Source organism: Myotis myotis, unplaced genomic scaffold (genome assembly GCF_014108235.1).
Source record: "Myotis myotis isolate mMyoMyo1 unplaced genomic scaffold, mMyoMyo1.p scaffold_m19_p_11, whole genome shotgun sequence".
Lineage (NCBI taxonomy): Eukaryota > Metazoa > Chordata > Mammalia > Chiroptera > Vespertilionidae > Myotis > Myotis myotis.
In genome coordinates, this window is record NW_023416315.1 from 28,931,439 (window position 1) to 28,949,620 (window position 18,182).

Sequence of the window (18,182 nt, forward strand, 5' to 3'; positions counted from 1 at the left end):
AGCCCAGAGGGAGGCAGGATTATGTGCTGACTACTGCACTGTGCTCATATGGGGCACTATTCCAAAGGACCGAGGGAAAAATGAACTGGAAGCCTGAACGAGATGAGCAGAGACTTCAGCAGCTGCTCACCCCAGCTTATAGAATTAAAACACATTAGCCATATCACATTTTTATTCAATTTTATATATATACAAAAATACGTATTTTCTTACTTTAAAAAAAAATATATATATATATAGCAATTAAATGTTAGCCTTATCACATTTTAATTCAATTATATATATTTTTCCTTTAAAATTCATATGTAGCAATTATATATTAGAATGTATTATAAGTTAAACAAGAGAGATGCATCCTTATTACTTGAGTCAGAGCTACTTGCTTTTTGCTTTGATTGCAGTTCTCATTTGGGTATTTGTTGTGTCTAAGCTTCCACTGTGAATGGGCGTTTCCTATGGGAGCTGGGAGTTTGTATAGAGTGGGGATTGTCTAGGCAGGAGCACACCTGTTTTTGTTTTTTGTTTTTTAAAGAAAAGACTATTAGGTCACTTGAAACTGTGAATTAAAATTTTCTCTTCAGCCTTATCCTAGGATACACTTCCTTTGTTAAATTAACATGGAATTTTCAATTCATGCAGAAGGCTTAAGGTATTAAAATTAATATAAGGAGTGGGTCAGAAAGAGACTACTGGACAAGTTGTTTGTGTAGAAGGTATGATAATTTTTCAACTATACTTTTGGTCAATAAAAGGACCTGAGATAATGGTCTAACTTGGATTTAAAGCAGATACAATTTTAACTGCTTGCACTGAACTCAGGTTAAATTCTTTGCAATCTATAAATGTGCCAAAATAAATAAAACTGATCTTGTGAAATCATTGTTTCTTCTTTTCATTTTCCTTAGTCTGTGAATACATCTCCAATATTGCTGTCATTTCCTTGTGTTGCATTTGCTAGTATGGTTTCCTCCAACCTTATTCATCTAGTGCTTATTGTGTTGTCTGGCAAACTTTCCATAATTATTTGCTTAGTAAATGGATATATGTTCCCCAATTTTTCTGATCATTCTTTTCAGATTTCTCTCATAAATTTTGGGCATATATTTATAATTTCCTTTGACTACTTTTACTAGATATCCTACAGGTGACTTCAATCTAATTGGTACCATTAACCTATCCAATAGACCTGCTCTTTTTTCTACATCTTCCAACTTGGGTAATAACATCACCAATCCTGTTGCTGCTGAACTAACTTCTGGTTCTGGGCACTCCCTTCTCTATATTTCATCAATTTATTTCAGATCCTCATGACCTTTTGAGTTTATGATAAGAGCTTTATAACCATTGTTTGTGCATGAATTTACAGTTGCCTTTTCTCTGGGTTTGGATAGCACTATAGGATTCAGTTTTTACCTTAGTAGTTTACATTGGGACAAGATTATGTCTACTCAGTGTGTTTCTGGGCAGTATCTTAATTTCCTTTTAATTTTATTGCTAACTTTTCACCAGTTTTTTGTTGTTTTTTTCCCAAAGGAGATACTCAAGAGACAAGAGTAAAATATTCCAGTCAGACTCTGAGTTTTTAATTGTGCTTGATAATATTTGATTGTGAAAGTCAATAGAAATGGTTAAAATCATAGTTTTAGAATTACTGGTGAAATTTGTTCTCCCATGTAACTCCCCTTAATTATTTGGGTGCAGAAAAAGAAATAGCATCTTCTAGATAATGTTTAGTATGGTTAGATTGGATGATGCTTGCCTCAAAGTTTATAATAGATTTTGCTTGGGTAGGGCTGGCAAAATGTGAAAAACTGACAGGATTGTTTTTTCACCTGATAGGTGTTTAAAAGCCTCTTGTGAATGTAACTCTATGTAAGCTTATTTAAAAATTTATACCCAGAGGAATCTTGTCCTTCGCCAGATCATTTGAACATTGTTCTCTGAAGAGTGAGGGCTGAATCTATTATTATTAGTCTCATATGGACTTATTTATTTACTCATAAAATGATCCTATGTATTGTGAGAACAAAGCTTCTTGGATAACTGTCTCTCTTGCCATCCAAAAATACATTGCATAATTCAAACAATGTAAATGTATGCAAAATGCTTTGAGTTTGATTTTCAGGTGATAAATTGAATGCAGGTGTTCATTGTTTATCTAATTGTAAGATAGCCTATTTTGTTTCTACTTGAGACATTCTGAGCTGAGGTCTGTGACTGCAGTCTGAGAAACCTGTGCATGCATGCCTTTGATTTAGTTTTTCTCTAATGTATACTGTATATTGTTCTTTGTTGGGCAAACTTCCCAGGCTGCCTTGCAGAAATAATACTGTGAATGATGTTAAAGCTGGAAGGATAGATATGTAATCGGATTATTTGTAGCCATGACCATTACATAATTACCATAAAACAATGGTTCCTAACTTTATTGTGTGTATTATAAAAGCTCTGAAACTTGTGAAATATCTTCCAAGAAAAATAACCACATTATACAAAAAATATTTTTTTTTCAGAGGTTTTTACAGTCCCTATGAGCCCTATTCATTTACCTCAGTTAACAACCATGCGACATTCTCCTACACTGCTTATGGGAACATAAATTGAAACCACCTTTATGGAAGACAGCTTGGAATTATTTATCTAATTAGAATGCACATGCTCCTGTTTCTGGGTAAAGATAACTAACTGAATGTGTATCTAATTTTTCCAACTACTCAAACCTTATTAAAGCTACTAGAAAGGGATTAAAAAATGACATGGACTCACAAGGACAAGGAGAATAAGAGAAAGGACAATGGCAAACAAATACCTGGGAAACAGATAAATGAGTAGTAATCAATGCAGTAGATCTGAGAAGGTTGTATTATTTAAGAAAAATTGTAGGGATGGCTAAAAATTGAAATTGCCTACAGTAGAATTCCCCAAACGTTCAGGACCTTGCAGCACCAGCTACCTCTAGAACTCAGTAGAAGGGGACAAAATAAGGTGGGTTTGCTGAACACTATTTAGAAGCAGTCTGATCTTTAAATAACCTTCTCTATTTTATGACCCCACGGTTCTACCTACAGAGGCAGGTGGGGGTGAAGCACCCACCATGTGAGGGGAGAATATTGGGTGTAGTCAAGAGAATGAATATCTTGACCAAATAGTGACTAACAGGCCATGTGCCTGATGAATGGGGAGGCGTATGGCCTCTTCTCTCACTCGCAGCCAGTATCCTAAAGGCTTGCCTTTCCCTCCTGGCTAGAAATTGGAAGTTTATTTTGGAGAATCTGTTCAGTCTAAGAAGAAAGCCCTAAAAATACTATCCTTAGAGGTTCCACAGTAAACTTTTCAACCACATCATCCTACAATAAAGCTCACTCTTCTGTACTCATCATGTAATACCTTTTTAATCTTCTACTCTTAAATATAAGCTGACAAGTATTATCATACCATCTAAAGAATGCACTTACTGTGGAAGACAAAGACCAAAACAAACAGAAAAGAATAATATGGAGGAAGCAGGGAAGGGAAATCTTTTAAAAATTTAGCTCTGGCTTGTGTGCCTAAATGGTTAGAGCGTCCACTTGGTCCTGTGCATGAAAGGGTTGTGGGCCTGACTTCTAGTCCAGGTTACCTACCTGGCTTGCAGGTCCGATCTGGCCCTGGTCGTGGCGCATGTGGAGGCAATCAATCAATGTGTCTCTCTCACATTGATGTTTCTCTCTCTTCTCCCCCTCCCTTCCACTCGCTTTAAAAATCAATGGAAAAAATATCCTTGGGTGAGGATTAACAACAACAAAAAGTATCATTTCAGAGAGAAAAATTATTTGAAGCATAAAACAAGATAAAAATGCTAGAAAAATAAAGATTTAGAGAAAAAGAAAATCTAGGGTTAAAAATAAATCTGAGGAACCTTCCCCCAAAGGACAAAAAATACATAGGAAAGGAAATGAAATTGAAGTCCAGACTAAAGAGCCAATACTCTATAACAAAATTTTCCAAAAATAAAAAAATGGAGTGAAAGCAGTATCAAAGAAATAATGTACCAAAAAGAGTTTAAAAAACTTACCTCTTATGCTCCCTTTCTGAGAAAGCTACTAGATGATTTGTTCCAAAAAAAGTTAGTCGAATCAAGAAAGGTTATATGGGATACAGGAGATAGGAGACCCATGACAGGGGAAAGATGGAGATTATCCTCTGGATGATGATATAGAAAGTTTTTTTGGGTAATATCTGTGTGGCTGGCAGAGGATAACTAGTCCATGTTGAAAAAAGGTTAGAAGGCTCCAAAGGTGACTTCTTCAGGAATATAAAATTGTCAAAATGTCTTATGTGTGTGAATATCTTGAGAGTAGATATAGACAAATAGCTAAGTGTTTGCTGTTGAATGAGTTATGTGTATATAGAAAACTAAACACTTAAAAGATAAGTTCTAATTCTAGGGAAACAAAGATTTGTGTAGTAAAGGAATTATACTAGAGGCCTGGTGGACGGATTTGTGCACTGATGGGCTCCCTTGGCCTGGCCTGCACCCTCTCACAATCCAGAACCCCTCAGGGGATGTCAAAGGCCTGGTGCGTGAATTCGGCCCTATCCCCACAGACCAGGCCGAGGGACCCCACAGGTGCACAAATCCGTGCACCGGGCCTCTAGTATGCATGTAAGATCTTTGGTTAATCTCTTCCTGCCCTTCTTTGTCCCCCTTTCCCTCTGAGATTCATCAGTCTATTCCATGTTTCCATGCCTGTGCGTTGAGTGTCTGCCCCCCTGGTGGTCAGTACATGTCATAGCTACTGGTTGGATGGTTGAATGGTCGCGTAGGCTTTTATATATATACTAGAGGGCCAGTGTGTGCACGGGGGGGTGGGGTGTGTGTGTGGGGGGGATGTCCCTCAGCCCAGCCTGTGACCTCTCACAGTCTGGGACCCCTCAGGGGATGACTACCTGCTGGTTTAGGCTTGCTCCCCAGGGGATTGGGCCTAAGCTGGCAATCAGACATCCCTCTGGCAGCCCAGGAGCCCTCGGGGATATCCATTTGCCAGTGGAGAGCAGGCCTAAGCTGTAGTCTGACATCCTTAGCGCTGCTGAGGAGGCAGGAGAGGCTCCCACCACCACCGCTGTCCTGGCAGCCATCAGCCTGGCTTGTGGCTGAGCAGAGCTCCCCATGTGGGAGCGCACTGACCAGCAGGGGGCAGCTCCTGCATTGAGCATCTGCCCCCTGGTGGTCAGTGTGTGTCATAATCACCAGACATTCCCAGTCTTTCTGCTGTTAGGGTCAATTTGCATATTATCCTTTTTTTATATAGGATAGAGGCCTGGTGCATGGGTGGGGGCCGGCTGGTTTGCCCTTCAGGGTGGGGGTCCCCACTGGGGTGCCACTGGAGTGCCTGACCAGCCTGGGTGAGGGGCTGATGGCTGTTTTCAGGCTGGCCACACCACTTTTAGGGTGGGGGTTCCCCACTGGGGTGCCTGGCCAGTCTGGGTGAAGGGCTGAGGGCTGTTTTCAGGCTGGCCAAGCCTGCCCAGCAACAGAAGCTCCCAGCCTCTCTTTTTTTTCTTTTTTGTTTTTCTGGGATTTATTTACCTTCTATAATTGAAACTTTGTAGCCTGGAGTGGAGGTCAGAGCCAGCCAGGGCTTGGCTTCCTCCATCACCAGGGGCAACCCAAGGCTCCAGCTCAGTGGCCACAGCTGGCTGAAAGCCGGTATCTGGGGTTTATTTACCTTCTATAATTGAAACTTTGTTGCCTGAGTGGAGCTCAGAGCTGGCCAGGGCGGGTGGGAGGGAAAGCCTCCTGCGCTCCAACTCCATGGCCAGGGCCGGCTGAAAGCAGGTATCTGGGGTTTGTTTAGCTTCTATAATTGAAACTTTGTTGCTTTTGGAGCTTAGAGCCAGGCTGCGGCAGGCGGGGAACCTTGGCTTCCTCCATCACTGGAGCAAGCAAGCCTCCTGCTCACTTCAGCTCCGTGGCTACCAGCCGCCATGTTGGTTGGCAGTTAATTTGCCAATATCTCGTTGATTAGCCAATGGGAGGCGTAGCGGAGGTATGGTCAATTACCATGTTTGTCTATTATTAGGTAAGACTAGAGGCCCAGTGTGCAAAATTGTGTAAGACCCAGACCCGCTGCGCTGACGGGACCCTCGACCTGTCCTGTGTGAGCCGCAGGCCCCACCTCCACCACACGAGCCATGGGCCCCACTTCCGCTGCGCCAACCCCACCAGCCCCGCGCGAGCTGCAAGTCCCGGCCCACAAGAGGTGCTCCATGCACCTCCTGGTGACCAGTTGTTTGGTCATTCCACCATTACAGTGTCACAACCACAGGCCTTTTATGATATAGATAGATTATTATACATTTGTATCAAACTATATTATGTGAAACAATCAGAGTAAACTCTAATGTAAACTCTGGGCTTTGGATAATAATGATTTAGTGGTGTAGGTTCATTGATTTTAATAAATGTACCACTCTGGTGTAGGGTTTTTACTAGTATAGTGGGGCAGGCTGTGACTATGTGGCAGTAGGGGGTATATTGGAAATATCTGTACCTTTGGCCCCATTATGCTATGAACCTAAAACTGCTCTCCAAAGTCTGTTATAAAGCTCAAAAATGAGCCCACAGAAATTTAAATTCTGTTGAGACCTCCAATATTTGTAAAACTTTATATTCTGTCCTCAAAAATGATATATAGCTTTTCTGGGAGTATAGTTTTACATTGACAATCATTACCTTCAAAATTATGAAGAAACCATTCCATTGTTTTTCTGATTTTTATTGTTGCTATTAAGAAGTCTCAACTAAGTTGGATTTCTGCTTCTTTATAAGACCTTTTGTTGTTGCTGCTAATTGTACTTTCATCTATTAGCTTCTTTATTTCATAAGGATTTTTAATTTGGAGACTCATGTTCTTCATTACTGCAGTTTAAAAAATTTATTAGGTTGTTTCCTTGTCCTACCCTTTTCTGTTCTTTCCTTCTGTTTTCTTTCTTTCTTCTTTTTTATAAAAAACATATTGGACTTTGTATTTATCATTAATTATTCTTTTCTCTCCTATTTTTCAGTTTTCCACCCTTTTAAATATTATCCTGTCTTGTTTTATGAGTATATATCCTTTTTCATTCTGGGTTGTTTTTTTTTTTAACTGCATAATTTCTTGTTTCTCCAAAAATTTTTACTTTTTGCCTTTTTAACTTTTATGTTTGAGTTTTCCCTTGGGTTTCAGTTAAATCTGGGCTTTCTGCTCATGTTTGTGTGCTGGAGACTGGTTGGTGGGTTTGAAGATGAAACTTGTTGACTGTGATCTTTACTGTAACATGACTGGGATGGACTGTGAATTTGGGGACCTCTGAAAAGAGTGTCCTCAGGACTTCTGTCTGGGGAGAACATTGTTCCACACTAACTTGGGCTCCAAGTTTAGGGAGGCATGGAATTCTCAGCATCTGTGTGTGTGTGTGTGTGTGTGTGTGTGTGTGTGTGTGTGTGTGTGTTTCATGTGATAAGTGATATCACTACGACTCCCATGCTGGATAATAAATGTTGACATTTTGTGCAAGTACACATGCATTATCTTTCTTGGTTAAATATCATCTTGCTGGGTATTTTCTATTAGTTCCATCTGTGCTTTTCCTCTCTGCCTTTGTATTAATATCTTATTTTTTATGATTTCATTTTATCACTATTGAATTCTTATTCTTAACTTAAAAATGTCTGTTTAGTGATTATCTGTGGCCTCAGTTCTGGGTTCAAGAAAAAGTTGTGCTTGTATAGTTTACCTGCTGTTTCTTTTCTTCAGAAATGAGCATCATTTTTTCCAACTTCCCATATCCTAGAGAAAAGTGGAAGTCATCGTCAATGTTCTTGTGACACAGAAGTTCAAATGCAACTTGTCATGAAGCAGGCATTGTTCGAACTCATTGTGAAAGCAAGGTTTTAATGTCAAAAATTACTAAAAACTCCATGAATAGTTATAATATCGTTCTATCCAATGAATGAAAATTTTAGACTAGTCTTCCTGTCAAAATACTTAGCCTCTATTTCTGGTATATATTTATACCTGACCCATAATTTTTCATGATTCCCAGTGATCCTGGAGACTTTATGCAATTCATAGGCTGTTGCCATCTTGTCTAGTGCATCACATGGCTGGCAGGGCACAGCGTCAAGTAATATGCTTACCCCACCAGCTGGGATGGCAGGAGTAGCTGTTGCTATGGGCTCCTCTCAGTATTCACTTTGTGAGCGTGTTGAGGGCTGTCCCCAGGTGTGCTCAGTATCCTGCCTCTCGGAAGAGTCAGGAAAAACATCATTGCTAGTCATCTTTGGGATTTAACCACAGGTTAAAGAGAACACTGTCACTGTACATACATCTCCCTCACATACTAATAGATGAGATTGTGCAGATGCTGGAAGTACAAAATAGAGGTTTTCCTCTGCTAGGTCTTCCCTGAAGCCCTCACTTAGCATTAAGCATTTTATCTTCTGACCTACTTCTACATTCTCTTCTAGGGCTACATCTGTCACATTCGGTAGCAAAATGTTTGTTATAAACCAGTCTCCCCTTCTAGACTTGAGTCCTTGAGGACACAATAAATGTCTCCTTTATATTTATATGGTGTCACTTAATACAAAGCATATAATAGGCACTCAGTATTATTCAGCTGAATTATATTATGTTGGTCATTTTAATGATTCTGCTTAATATGCTTTAAAATGTTGTTGTTTATATTTTCCTAAATGTATAAAAGACCTTTGTAAAACCGTGTCCAGTTTCAGAATAAAAATATAAATAATTTTAAAAGGATGTATTGATATTTAAACTATTAAGGTGAATGAGAGACCTATGACCTACAACTATAAATTGATATACATATAAATAAGGTAGGGGATTTGGAGTTTTATGAATACATATATTTGTTAAATCACATTATGATATGGAAATCCTCAGGCATTTTAGAAACGCTTGGAAAGATAGCTTGTGAACAAAAGAAATTAAATATTATGTTTTTCTGACACCTGAAATGACTGAGGAAGTTTGAGACTCTTACAATTGAAACATTCCTATTTTCTACTGGCTTTTAGGGCATAAGGAGAATTATTCTATAACTTGAATAATCAGTAGCTAATCAAAGAGCTTGGAAATTCTCTAGGCTCTTCCTTTTTTCTATGTAATTGATGATACAATAATTGATTAAATTTTCCTTAAAATTTTATTTTAACTTGTTAACTCTTTTTCCCCCTACCCAGTGTAGCGACTATGACCTGGAATTTGGAACTGAATGTTTGCAACTGGCTCTAAAATACTGTCATGTCAAAGCCAAACTTGTGGAAGGATCACCTGATCTCTGGAAGGTAATGGAGTTGGTACTTTGTTCTGGGAATTGTCTGTGCTTATGTCATTCCTGAAGACACATGTTGCAAGTACAAACACCTTATACAGGTGCTTTAGAAAACGGGGATGTAGTATAAAAATACTTGGTTTCATGCTGAAACACATTCTGGATGAAAAAGGGTGTGTGTGTGTGTGTGTGTGTGTGTGTGTGTGTGTGTGTGTGTGTATGCATGCCTACATTAAGGGATTTAAAATAGTTTCACTGGATTTTCTGAGCCATCAAAGTATGGTATCATTTCTATTGTTTGGTTTTAAGAAAATTTACTTTGACACAACTTATTTTTAAAAATCTAGTTAGCCAGTAACACTGCTTTAATTCACTTTTTTTTTTCTTGTTCTCTATGTGTGTCCTTTTACTCTATTTCCTTACACTCGACTGGATTTGAGAATAGAACTCTGCTTTCCACAATAGTCCTGGGGTGGGAGTGCCAATTTTTTTGAAATTATGATGTGCTTTAACAGGATCTTGAATTCTAATGAGGCATGTTATGCAATGGATTGGGCAAAAAAGTATTTCATATGACAGTTATGAGGCCTTTTATAGATATCACATTTCTTTTCTTAAGTGAGGTGACATTACTTAGAGTATAAATATTGCAGTTGTTTCTGGTTCCCTGTTTCCTTCTCCTGCCTCCTGTCATTCATTATCTTCCACCATTATATCTATATATATAAAACCCTAATATGCAAATAAACTGAACAGCAGAACAACTGAACAACCAGTCGCTATGACATGCATTTACCACCAGGGGATATGCGCAGAACATGGCAGGCATCGGCCACGGTGGGATAGTGGAGCAGGTGAGCAAGGGCACCAGTCCAAGGCGGGGTGCCAGTCGCTGTCATCACGGCCAGCCTCTGGTGATTATTGAAAATTCTTTGCTCCCTTGCACTGCAGTCCCACCCAGTGCTCACACCTGCTGCCGGCACTGGCCCTGCTTGCATTTGCTGCTGGCGCCGGAGCTGCCGCTTGCACCGACTGCCAGTGTCTGGTGCCGGCCTCAATTACTCAGTGCCGTCAGCAGGTGCCAGCAGCAGCTGCCGGCCCCGGTCACCCCTCAGGTCTGCTCCTGAGGGGTGATCAGGGCCAGCAGCCACTACTCACACCCACTGCCAGTGCTGGCCCTGCTGCTCACACCCACTGCTAACACTGGGCACCAGTTCCGATTGCTCGGTGCCGTCAGTGGGTGCGAGCGGCAGCTGCTGTCCCCAATCGCCCCTGAGGGCTTCTCTACCTCCCCCTGCTCCTGAGAGGCAATCGAGACAGCAGCTGCTGCTCGCACCCTCTGACGGCTCCAGCCCCACTTGCACCCACTGCTGACACCAGCCCCAATTGCTCTGCGCCATCAGCTGGTGCGAGCGGGGCTGGCACCATCAGCGTGTGGGAGTTGTGGCAGCAGGAGTGGGACTGCCGGCAGATGGGACTGGGGGCCGCGGTGGGAGGGGTCGGGTGGGGGCACAGAGGATGGGCTGAGACCCGCCCCTGTGCCCACTGAAGCCTCATGGCCCACAGTTCCTTTCAAGGTGCATGAATTCGTGCACTGGGCCCCTAGCTTTTTTTATAATTTCCCAGCTGTTTATTTAGCCCGATTTAGCCTCTTATGATGACATTGTATGAGATGTCTTTAGTATAGGCTTCTAATTTAATTAATTTTATGGTATTACCATTTCATATGGATAAAGGTTATTTCAGTTGTTTTTAAACCAAAACAATGGAATATGTGCTTTGACATTAGTGTTCTAATTCTATAATAATTCCAGTGATTCTACCATTGGCTAAAACTCAGATTTGAGAAAAGATTTAGTATAATTACGCTAAAATTAGTACTGGACTCAGGTGGCTGTGCCAAGTACCTGGAGCATGATTCAGAAATCTGACACAGTGACAAACACATCTCAAGAGGCATGGCACTACCAGAAAACAGCAGGGCCAGGACACCTTCCCCTACCTCTCCGAAGTCAGGGTATTCACCCTCTCAGTGGTGTGGGGAATGACTAGGACTGTTACTTTGATACCAGAAATCCCAGGAGGGTTATTATTTCTGTATTTTACATACATTTTTTTTGGTAGAAATAAATGTAAAAGGTAAAATTCAGAGTTGATGCCAGTGTTTTTGCAGCAGGTACCCTGGGGCATGGAGGAAACATCAGTTTTTTCAAATCACCCTGCAGAGAGGAGGACATCCCCATAAATGAGCCACCCCCTCCCCAAAAAGTGACCAACCACAGAAGAGAACAGGACTGACTCCAGGAATAGGTGTTAGCTCTCATGCTTTCTGAGTGCTGGTGCCTTGTCAGGCTCAGTGAACACATTTTGCACTCAGTGGAATTCCATCTCGCCTATAGGACTTCTACCTCTTTAATATATGGATGTGCCGTGTTTTTGTCCCAATATAATTAAATATTTGATCACTGACTACACTGTACAGATCTAATTGAACAGACCTCCTGTTTCTAAATGTAAAACCACCCTCAAGGCTTGAAAGATTTATAGGAGTTTTATAACCAGTTATTTAAGAAATTCAGCTGTGTCCCGTTGTCTGAAAAGGCTTCTTTAGGAAGAGTTTCTGAAGCGTTTAAGTCATCATAGTATTACTCAATGGAATGGCTGACTCTTGAGGATTCCTTTTGATGTGAACTTTTTTTTAGGAGCCAAGTGTTCTAGCATCCTTGTTAAGACCCAAAGAAACAAAACAGTCTCACTTTTTGCCTTTTTTTTTTTAATCTCAAAAAGACACTGTGGTGGCATGATTCCTTTTTTGGAGGTTTTCATCTAGCTGTTCAGTCTAGAGGAAAGAATATTTTCAACATAGATGTAATTGATGGAATAGCAATAAATATAATAAATATCCGCTAGTCTACGTTTGTGTCTAGTGAACATCATATATCTTTAAATTTTAAGATTTTCTGGATTCTAATTACTGGAGTTACATATTCATTTCCTTATGCAGTGAAAGGTGGGAGAACATTCAATGTAGTATAACTTAACTCATGTAAGATGATAGCCAACTGGACTTGGCCCTGAAAAGTCTCATTTACGATATTGAGTGTTAATGCAGATGGAACAACACAAAGTAGGTGTGACAGTGTTTGCGTTTTTTTGGTGCTCACCTGGAGGTAGCTGAGAGAGCCCTGGCCTAGTAGTTGGAAGAAAACTATGTCTGTGGCTCTCAGTTTCAAGTTTTTCTTCCATTGAAAAAAATACATATATGTATGTATACACATGTATACATGCATATGTGTATATATGTATGCATATTTCGTGTGTGTGTGTGTGTATATATATATGTATATATATATCCTAAACACTTTACCCAGATGAAATATTGCAATGAAGCACAGTCGAGCTACACAGACAGAACTTGAGCTTCCCTAGGTTCCCTAGGTGAGTGGCAGGTGTGGGGCTCAGATTCTCAGCTGCCCAGAGCCCCTCCCCTGGGGTGCAGGTGGCCCTGAGGCTCTAAAGCCCTGTGTGAAAACAAGTAAATCAGAGGACCAGGGCTCCCTCCCATCGCTACAAGGTTGATTTTTTTAAAAAGTAACTGTCATAATGTGTCATGTAAAGACAAAGAAAAACTGCAGGTCATGCTGACAGAAGGAAATCAATTTCAAAACTGATCATTAAACTGTTTTTGAAATTAAAAATAAGGAAAGGACAACCTATATTACTATAAGAGTCTGACAGAAAAGGAGTGAGTCATTAATTCAGAATTACATTTCCCAGTACTTTTCCCTTCGATATATATTAGAAAAAGGGGCTGTTTTAGACTCGGTACTTAACAAGTTTAACAGGAATATTTTGTTATTTATTTTATTACAACAATGTTTGAGAAGTATTGCTGAGGTATTCAATAAGGCTTTATGTTGAAGATATTAATAAAATACAAAACCTTTAATCAGCACATAGTTGGTATTCACAGCCTATAAGAAAAAAGTAGACAAAAAAAGGAAATTTAGGACTCTTTCTTGTTTGCACAGTTAATCCTATCTAATAAAAGAGAAACATGGTAATTGGCGTACGACTGCTACCCTTCCCATTGGCTAATCAGCGAGATATGCAAATTAACTGTCAGCCAAGATGGCGGCCGGCAGCCAGGCAGCTTGAAACTAACATGAGGCTTGCTTGCTTCAGTGACGGAGGACTCCAACGTTCCCTGCCTGCCGCTGCAGGCCTCTGAGCTGGCAGTTTGAAACATAGTTACAAAAATAGAAGCTAAACAAAACCCCAGAAACCAGCTTTCAGCAAGCCGGGATCTCAGACCTGAAGTTGATACAGAGTTTCGATTGTAGAACCTAAACAAACCAGATACCTGCTTTCAGGAGCGGAGGCCTAAGAGCTGGAGCCTCAGAGCTAAAGCTGGCTCAGAATAAAAAGAAAAAAAAAGAAAAAAAGGAGCAGTTGGGAGCTTCAGTCCCAGCCTGAAAACAGCCCTCAGCCCCTCACCCAGACTGGCCAGGCACCCCAGTGGGGACCCCCACCCTGAAGGGTGTGTGACCAGCTGCAAACAGCCATCATCCCCTCATCCAGGCTGGCCAGGCACCCCAGTGGGGACCCCCACCCTGATCCGGGACACCCTTCAGGGCAAACCAGCCAGCCCCCACCATGCACCAGGCCTCTATTCTATATAGTAAAAGGGTAATATGCCTCCCAGCACCGGGATCAGCAGAGCCGCAAGGTCTCCCAGCACGGGGATCAGCATGACAGGGGGCAGGGCCCAAACCCCCTGATCGCCACAACCTCCCTATCGGCCCTGCTCTGTTCGTGACAGGGGAGGGCGCCCCAACCCCCTGATCGGCCCTACTCTGTGCCTGATAGGGGGGAGCTCCCCAACCTCCTGATCGCCCTGCAGCTCTGTGTGTGACAGGGTGCGGCGCCCCAACCCCCCCACCCCATGGGCCCTGCTCTGTGTGTGACGGGGTAGAGCCATAACCTCCCCATCAGCCCTGCCCTGAGTGTGAGAGTGGCGGCGCCCCAACCCCCTGATCGGCCCTGCTCTGTGGGTGATAGAGGGCGGCACCCCAACCCCTCCACCCCACGGGCCCTGCTCTGTGTGTGATGGGGTAGAGCCATAACCTCCCCATCGGCCCTGCCCTGAGTGTGACAGTGGCGGCGCCCCAACCCCCTGATCGGCCCTGCTCTGTGCATGACAGGGGGGAGCTCCCCAACCCCCTGATTGACCCTGCTCTGTGCGTGACAGGGGGCAGCGCCGCAACCTCCCCATGGACCCTTCCTTGAGTGTGACAGGGGGCGGTGCCCCAACCCCCCAATCGGCCCTACCCTGAGCATGACTGGGGGTGGCATCACAACCTCCCGATCTGCCCTGCTCTGTGCATGACAGGGGGCGGCGCCCCAATTCCCCAATCGGCCCTGCTCTGAGCCCGACCAGGGGCTGCACCTAGGGATTGGGCCTGCCCTCTGCCACCTGGGAGCAGGCCTAAGCCAGCAGGTCGTTATCTCCCGAGGGGTCCCAGACTGAGAGAGGGCACAGGCCGGGCTGAGGGAACCCCCCTCCCCCCCCCGAGTGCACAAATTATTGTGCACCGGGCCTCTAGTTATTTAATAATAGTGGAGAGAGGACCTTTGGGCAATAAAGACATGTATTTTATTCATAAAACAGACTCCAATGCAAAAATGTTGTCTTGGAAGTATGCTAGAAAAGCATTTTAGTATTTGAAACCAAGTTTTCTTTTAATTAAAACCATCAGTAAGATTTATTTGAGGGGAAAAAAAGGGACTTTCACAATTCTATTTTAAGTTGGAATGCAGTCTTATCCCTCAACAAAAGCAGGAGGGGATAGAGATGAATAATGGTAATTAAGGTAATTAACCACCTTCCCATTAATTTCTAAGTTTATCCTACACAGTGGACAAATGTAGAAAAAAGGCATTTTCTCATTTAAATTGCAAACATTGAATATTGATTTCAGATACCTAGCTAACTTTGATTTTTCAAACAACTAAAGAAAAACATTTAACACTTTCTTTTGGAGTTTTATTTATTTACTTACTTATTTTTAAAATTTCTTTATTGATTAAGGTATTACATATGTGTCCTTAGCCCCCCATTGCCCCCCCCCAACTCCCCCCTCATGCCCTCACCCCCCTGTTGTCTGTGTCCATTGATTAGGCTTATATGCATGCATACAAGTCCTTTGGTTGATCTCTCCCCCTTACCCCCACCCTCCCCTACCTTCCCTCTGAGGTTTGACAGTTTGATCAATGATTCTCTGTCTCTTATAAGAAAAATCTCTTCACTAAAATATCATCCACTCAAGTGAAGGAGTTTTGCCCATTCTTTTGAATCCTCTGTTGCCTGCACTTAGAACAGGACCTTGAATAGGACCTAGAACACAGTAGTTATATGATAAGTATTTGTTAAATGAATGAATGAGATCAATACATCCTTTAATTTGGTAAAATGCACAGCATGAACTTTTAAATGTCTGTTTTCTATTTTTTTCCAGATAGTAGATCAGTAACTATAGTACTAGTTTTGGTTGGCATGTACTTGATTTAGAGATAATGTAGCAATGTCACATTTAATTTAAATGGATTAGTTGAATGCTTGAGCAACTTCTCATCTATCTTACAAATTGACTGCTACTTTAATTCTGGATTGTAGTTTTGGGCTAGGATTTATCAGCCAGGATAGAGGCATAGCGCAGGAATCTATTTTGGGTAGAAGTGCCCTGGGCCACTTGAGCTGAGCAAAGTTTCTGTACTAGTGTAGTTATGAGATAATTTGGAGGGGAAAAATAGTTTCAATTGTAGGCATAGAAAGGTACTAATTTGGTGAATACTTCTCAAAGTGGGTTTTTAGACCATTTGCATTCTAATCATCTGGGCACTTGAATGATGAGCTCCTAAGACCTTATAGTATTTATTAGTTAGTTCACTACTTACTACATTTTCAGTGCTATGGTATAGGAGAACTATTCTGTGATGCAGTACACCTGACATGTTCTATATCTGAGCTCACTGATGTGGCCTGGGATGATCTGCCATAGGACCATGTCAGGTTACATTACAAAGAGCCTGTTACAATTGCAAGGAGGCTGCGTGTTTTTAAGGAAAGATTGTGATTATTCTCATGCACATGGTGGTGCCTTCTCTGCTCTTTTTATCAGAGCCATAAAATCCTCATAAGGTGAACCTTGTGGGTACATACAGACATCCTCAATTCAGAAGAAACTCCCTTCTTAATGTGAATTGACCTTTGAGAATTTCCTCATTTCAACTAAAAATGTGATTTGGTGATTTTTGTTATACTTACCTTTTCTTCCTTCCTAAGTAAAAACCTCACTATTAAACAATAATTCTAATACTTTAATATAAATACTACCACATATTCTTTGATAAAATTCTGTTACATTAATAAGAATTCAATAAACAAATCTTTAACCATTTGTAGAAATAGAATACATTATTCAGAATTTGCTGATGTTGATGTAATTTAGAAATTGTCAGTATTATGTGTTTATAGTTTCTCTAAAATCAAGAATTTCCTTGGGGGCATAATTTTATTGCTCTCACATTCCTTCCTGCTCTGTTAAGTCTAATGAGGTTTATCTGTCCTTTAGGTGACCTACAAACGAGATTTGTATGCAGCTGAATCGATTATTAAGGGTATGTTTGGCCTTGTGACTCTCAGTTCCTGTGTTTCAGAAATGTAAGCCAGTTCAGAATTTCTCATGACATTTTAGATCTCACAATTCTCAGAAGTATAAATGCCCGTAGGCCATGGAAGTCTGTGATTTGCTTTTTTGAAAAATAATTACATGTTGCTTTGTTTCCCGCTTGTGAAATATCACTTATTATGTGTGATTTATGTCATATTGGTCTTACTTTTTATAGAGGAAATGCTTTATTAATTTGAAGAAAGTATGGGACATTGGCACTATTCAAAGTAGAAACCGATATTTTAGTAAATTTATAAAGATTTTATATTTTACTTTTACTGTTAAGAGGACTGATTCCCCATCACTATAATATCAGTATATTAGAAAGCATCTTTCATATGAAAATATTATTCCCAAAACACAGAGATTGGACTGACTGACTTTTTAAATTTTTTTCTGGTTCTGACAATGACTAATTTTGTTTGGTAGTTTGAGACATTCCATGTATAATAACCCCTTTCTCGTTCTTTTTCATCTCTATGACTCTAAGGCCCCAGCTACACAGAGGTAATTTATTTAATAATCAACAAATATTTATCCCCGTGCTTCACACTGTGCTTGGGATATAATAATGATGCCTATACAGAACAGCAATTGCTTAAAGCAAGGTTTCCTGGCCTTGGCATTGTTGGCATTTGAGGTTGGGTAATTCTTTGTTGAGGGCACTGTTTCCTGCACTGGGTGTTGAGCAGCAAGCCTGGCCCCAGCTCACCACATACAGAAACACTCCTCCCTCCCTCCCTCCTATGGTGGGAACAGCACTGTGTGAAAGGCATGGTCCTGGCAGAAATCAAGAGGGTCCGCACCCAGCCCTGAAGCAAGTGCAGTGCCTTTCAAGGTCAGTAACTGGTTTCTTTAAAAATAGATTGAGGACAGAACTGTGTGCTCAGTTTCTGAGAGGTGAACTTGTAAACTTGTTTGAAAGGTCAACTTGTACATTCAAACTTGGAAGTTGAAAAAGAAAACGAAATCTGAATTCTGAATGCATCAGTCTATTATAAAGTGTTGGGAAAACCACCTATTTAACAATCAAAAAACTGAAATCTTTTTTCTGGTCATGACATTCTTTATTTATAGTTTACCCTCCAGGTTTTTTGTCCTTTAGGAATATTGTGTTTCAAACCATTA

At 41.1% G+C, this 18,182-nt stretch overlaps 1 protein-coding gene across 4 annotated transcripts in view; it reads left to right on the plus strand.

Annotated features, from left to right (window-relative positions):
- The window catches only part of CRPPA (CDP-L-ribitol pyrophosphorylase A), a 166,778-nt gene that overhangs the window by 26,380 nt on the left and 122,216 nt on the right, over positions 1-18,182 (plus strand). For all 4 annotated transcript variants that reach the window (XM_036328007.1, XM_036328008.1, XM_036328009.1 and 1 more), the window contains exons 4-5: positions 9,230-9,334; positions 16,956-17,001. In XM_036328007.1, coding sequence (XP_036183900.1) covers positions 9,230-9,334; positions 16,956-17,001 — 151 coding nt within the window. The remainder of the gene's footprint in view (positions 1-9,229; positions 9,335-16,955; positions 17,002-18,182) is intronic.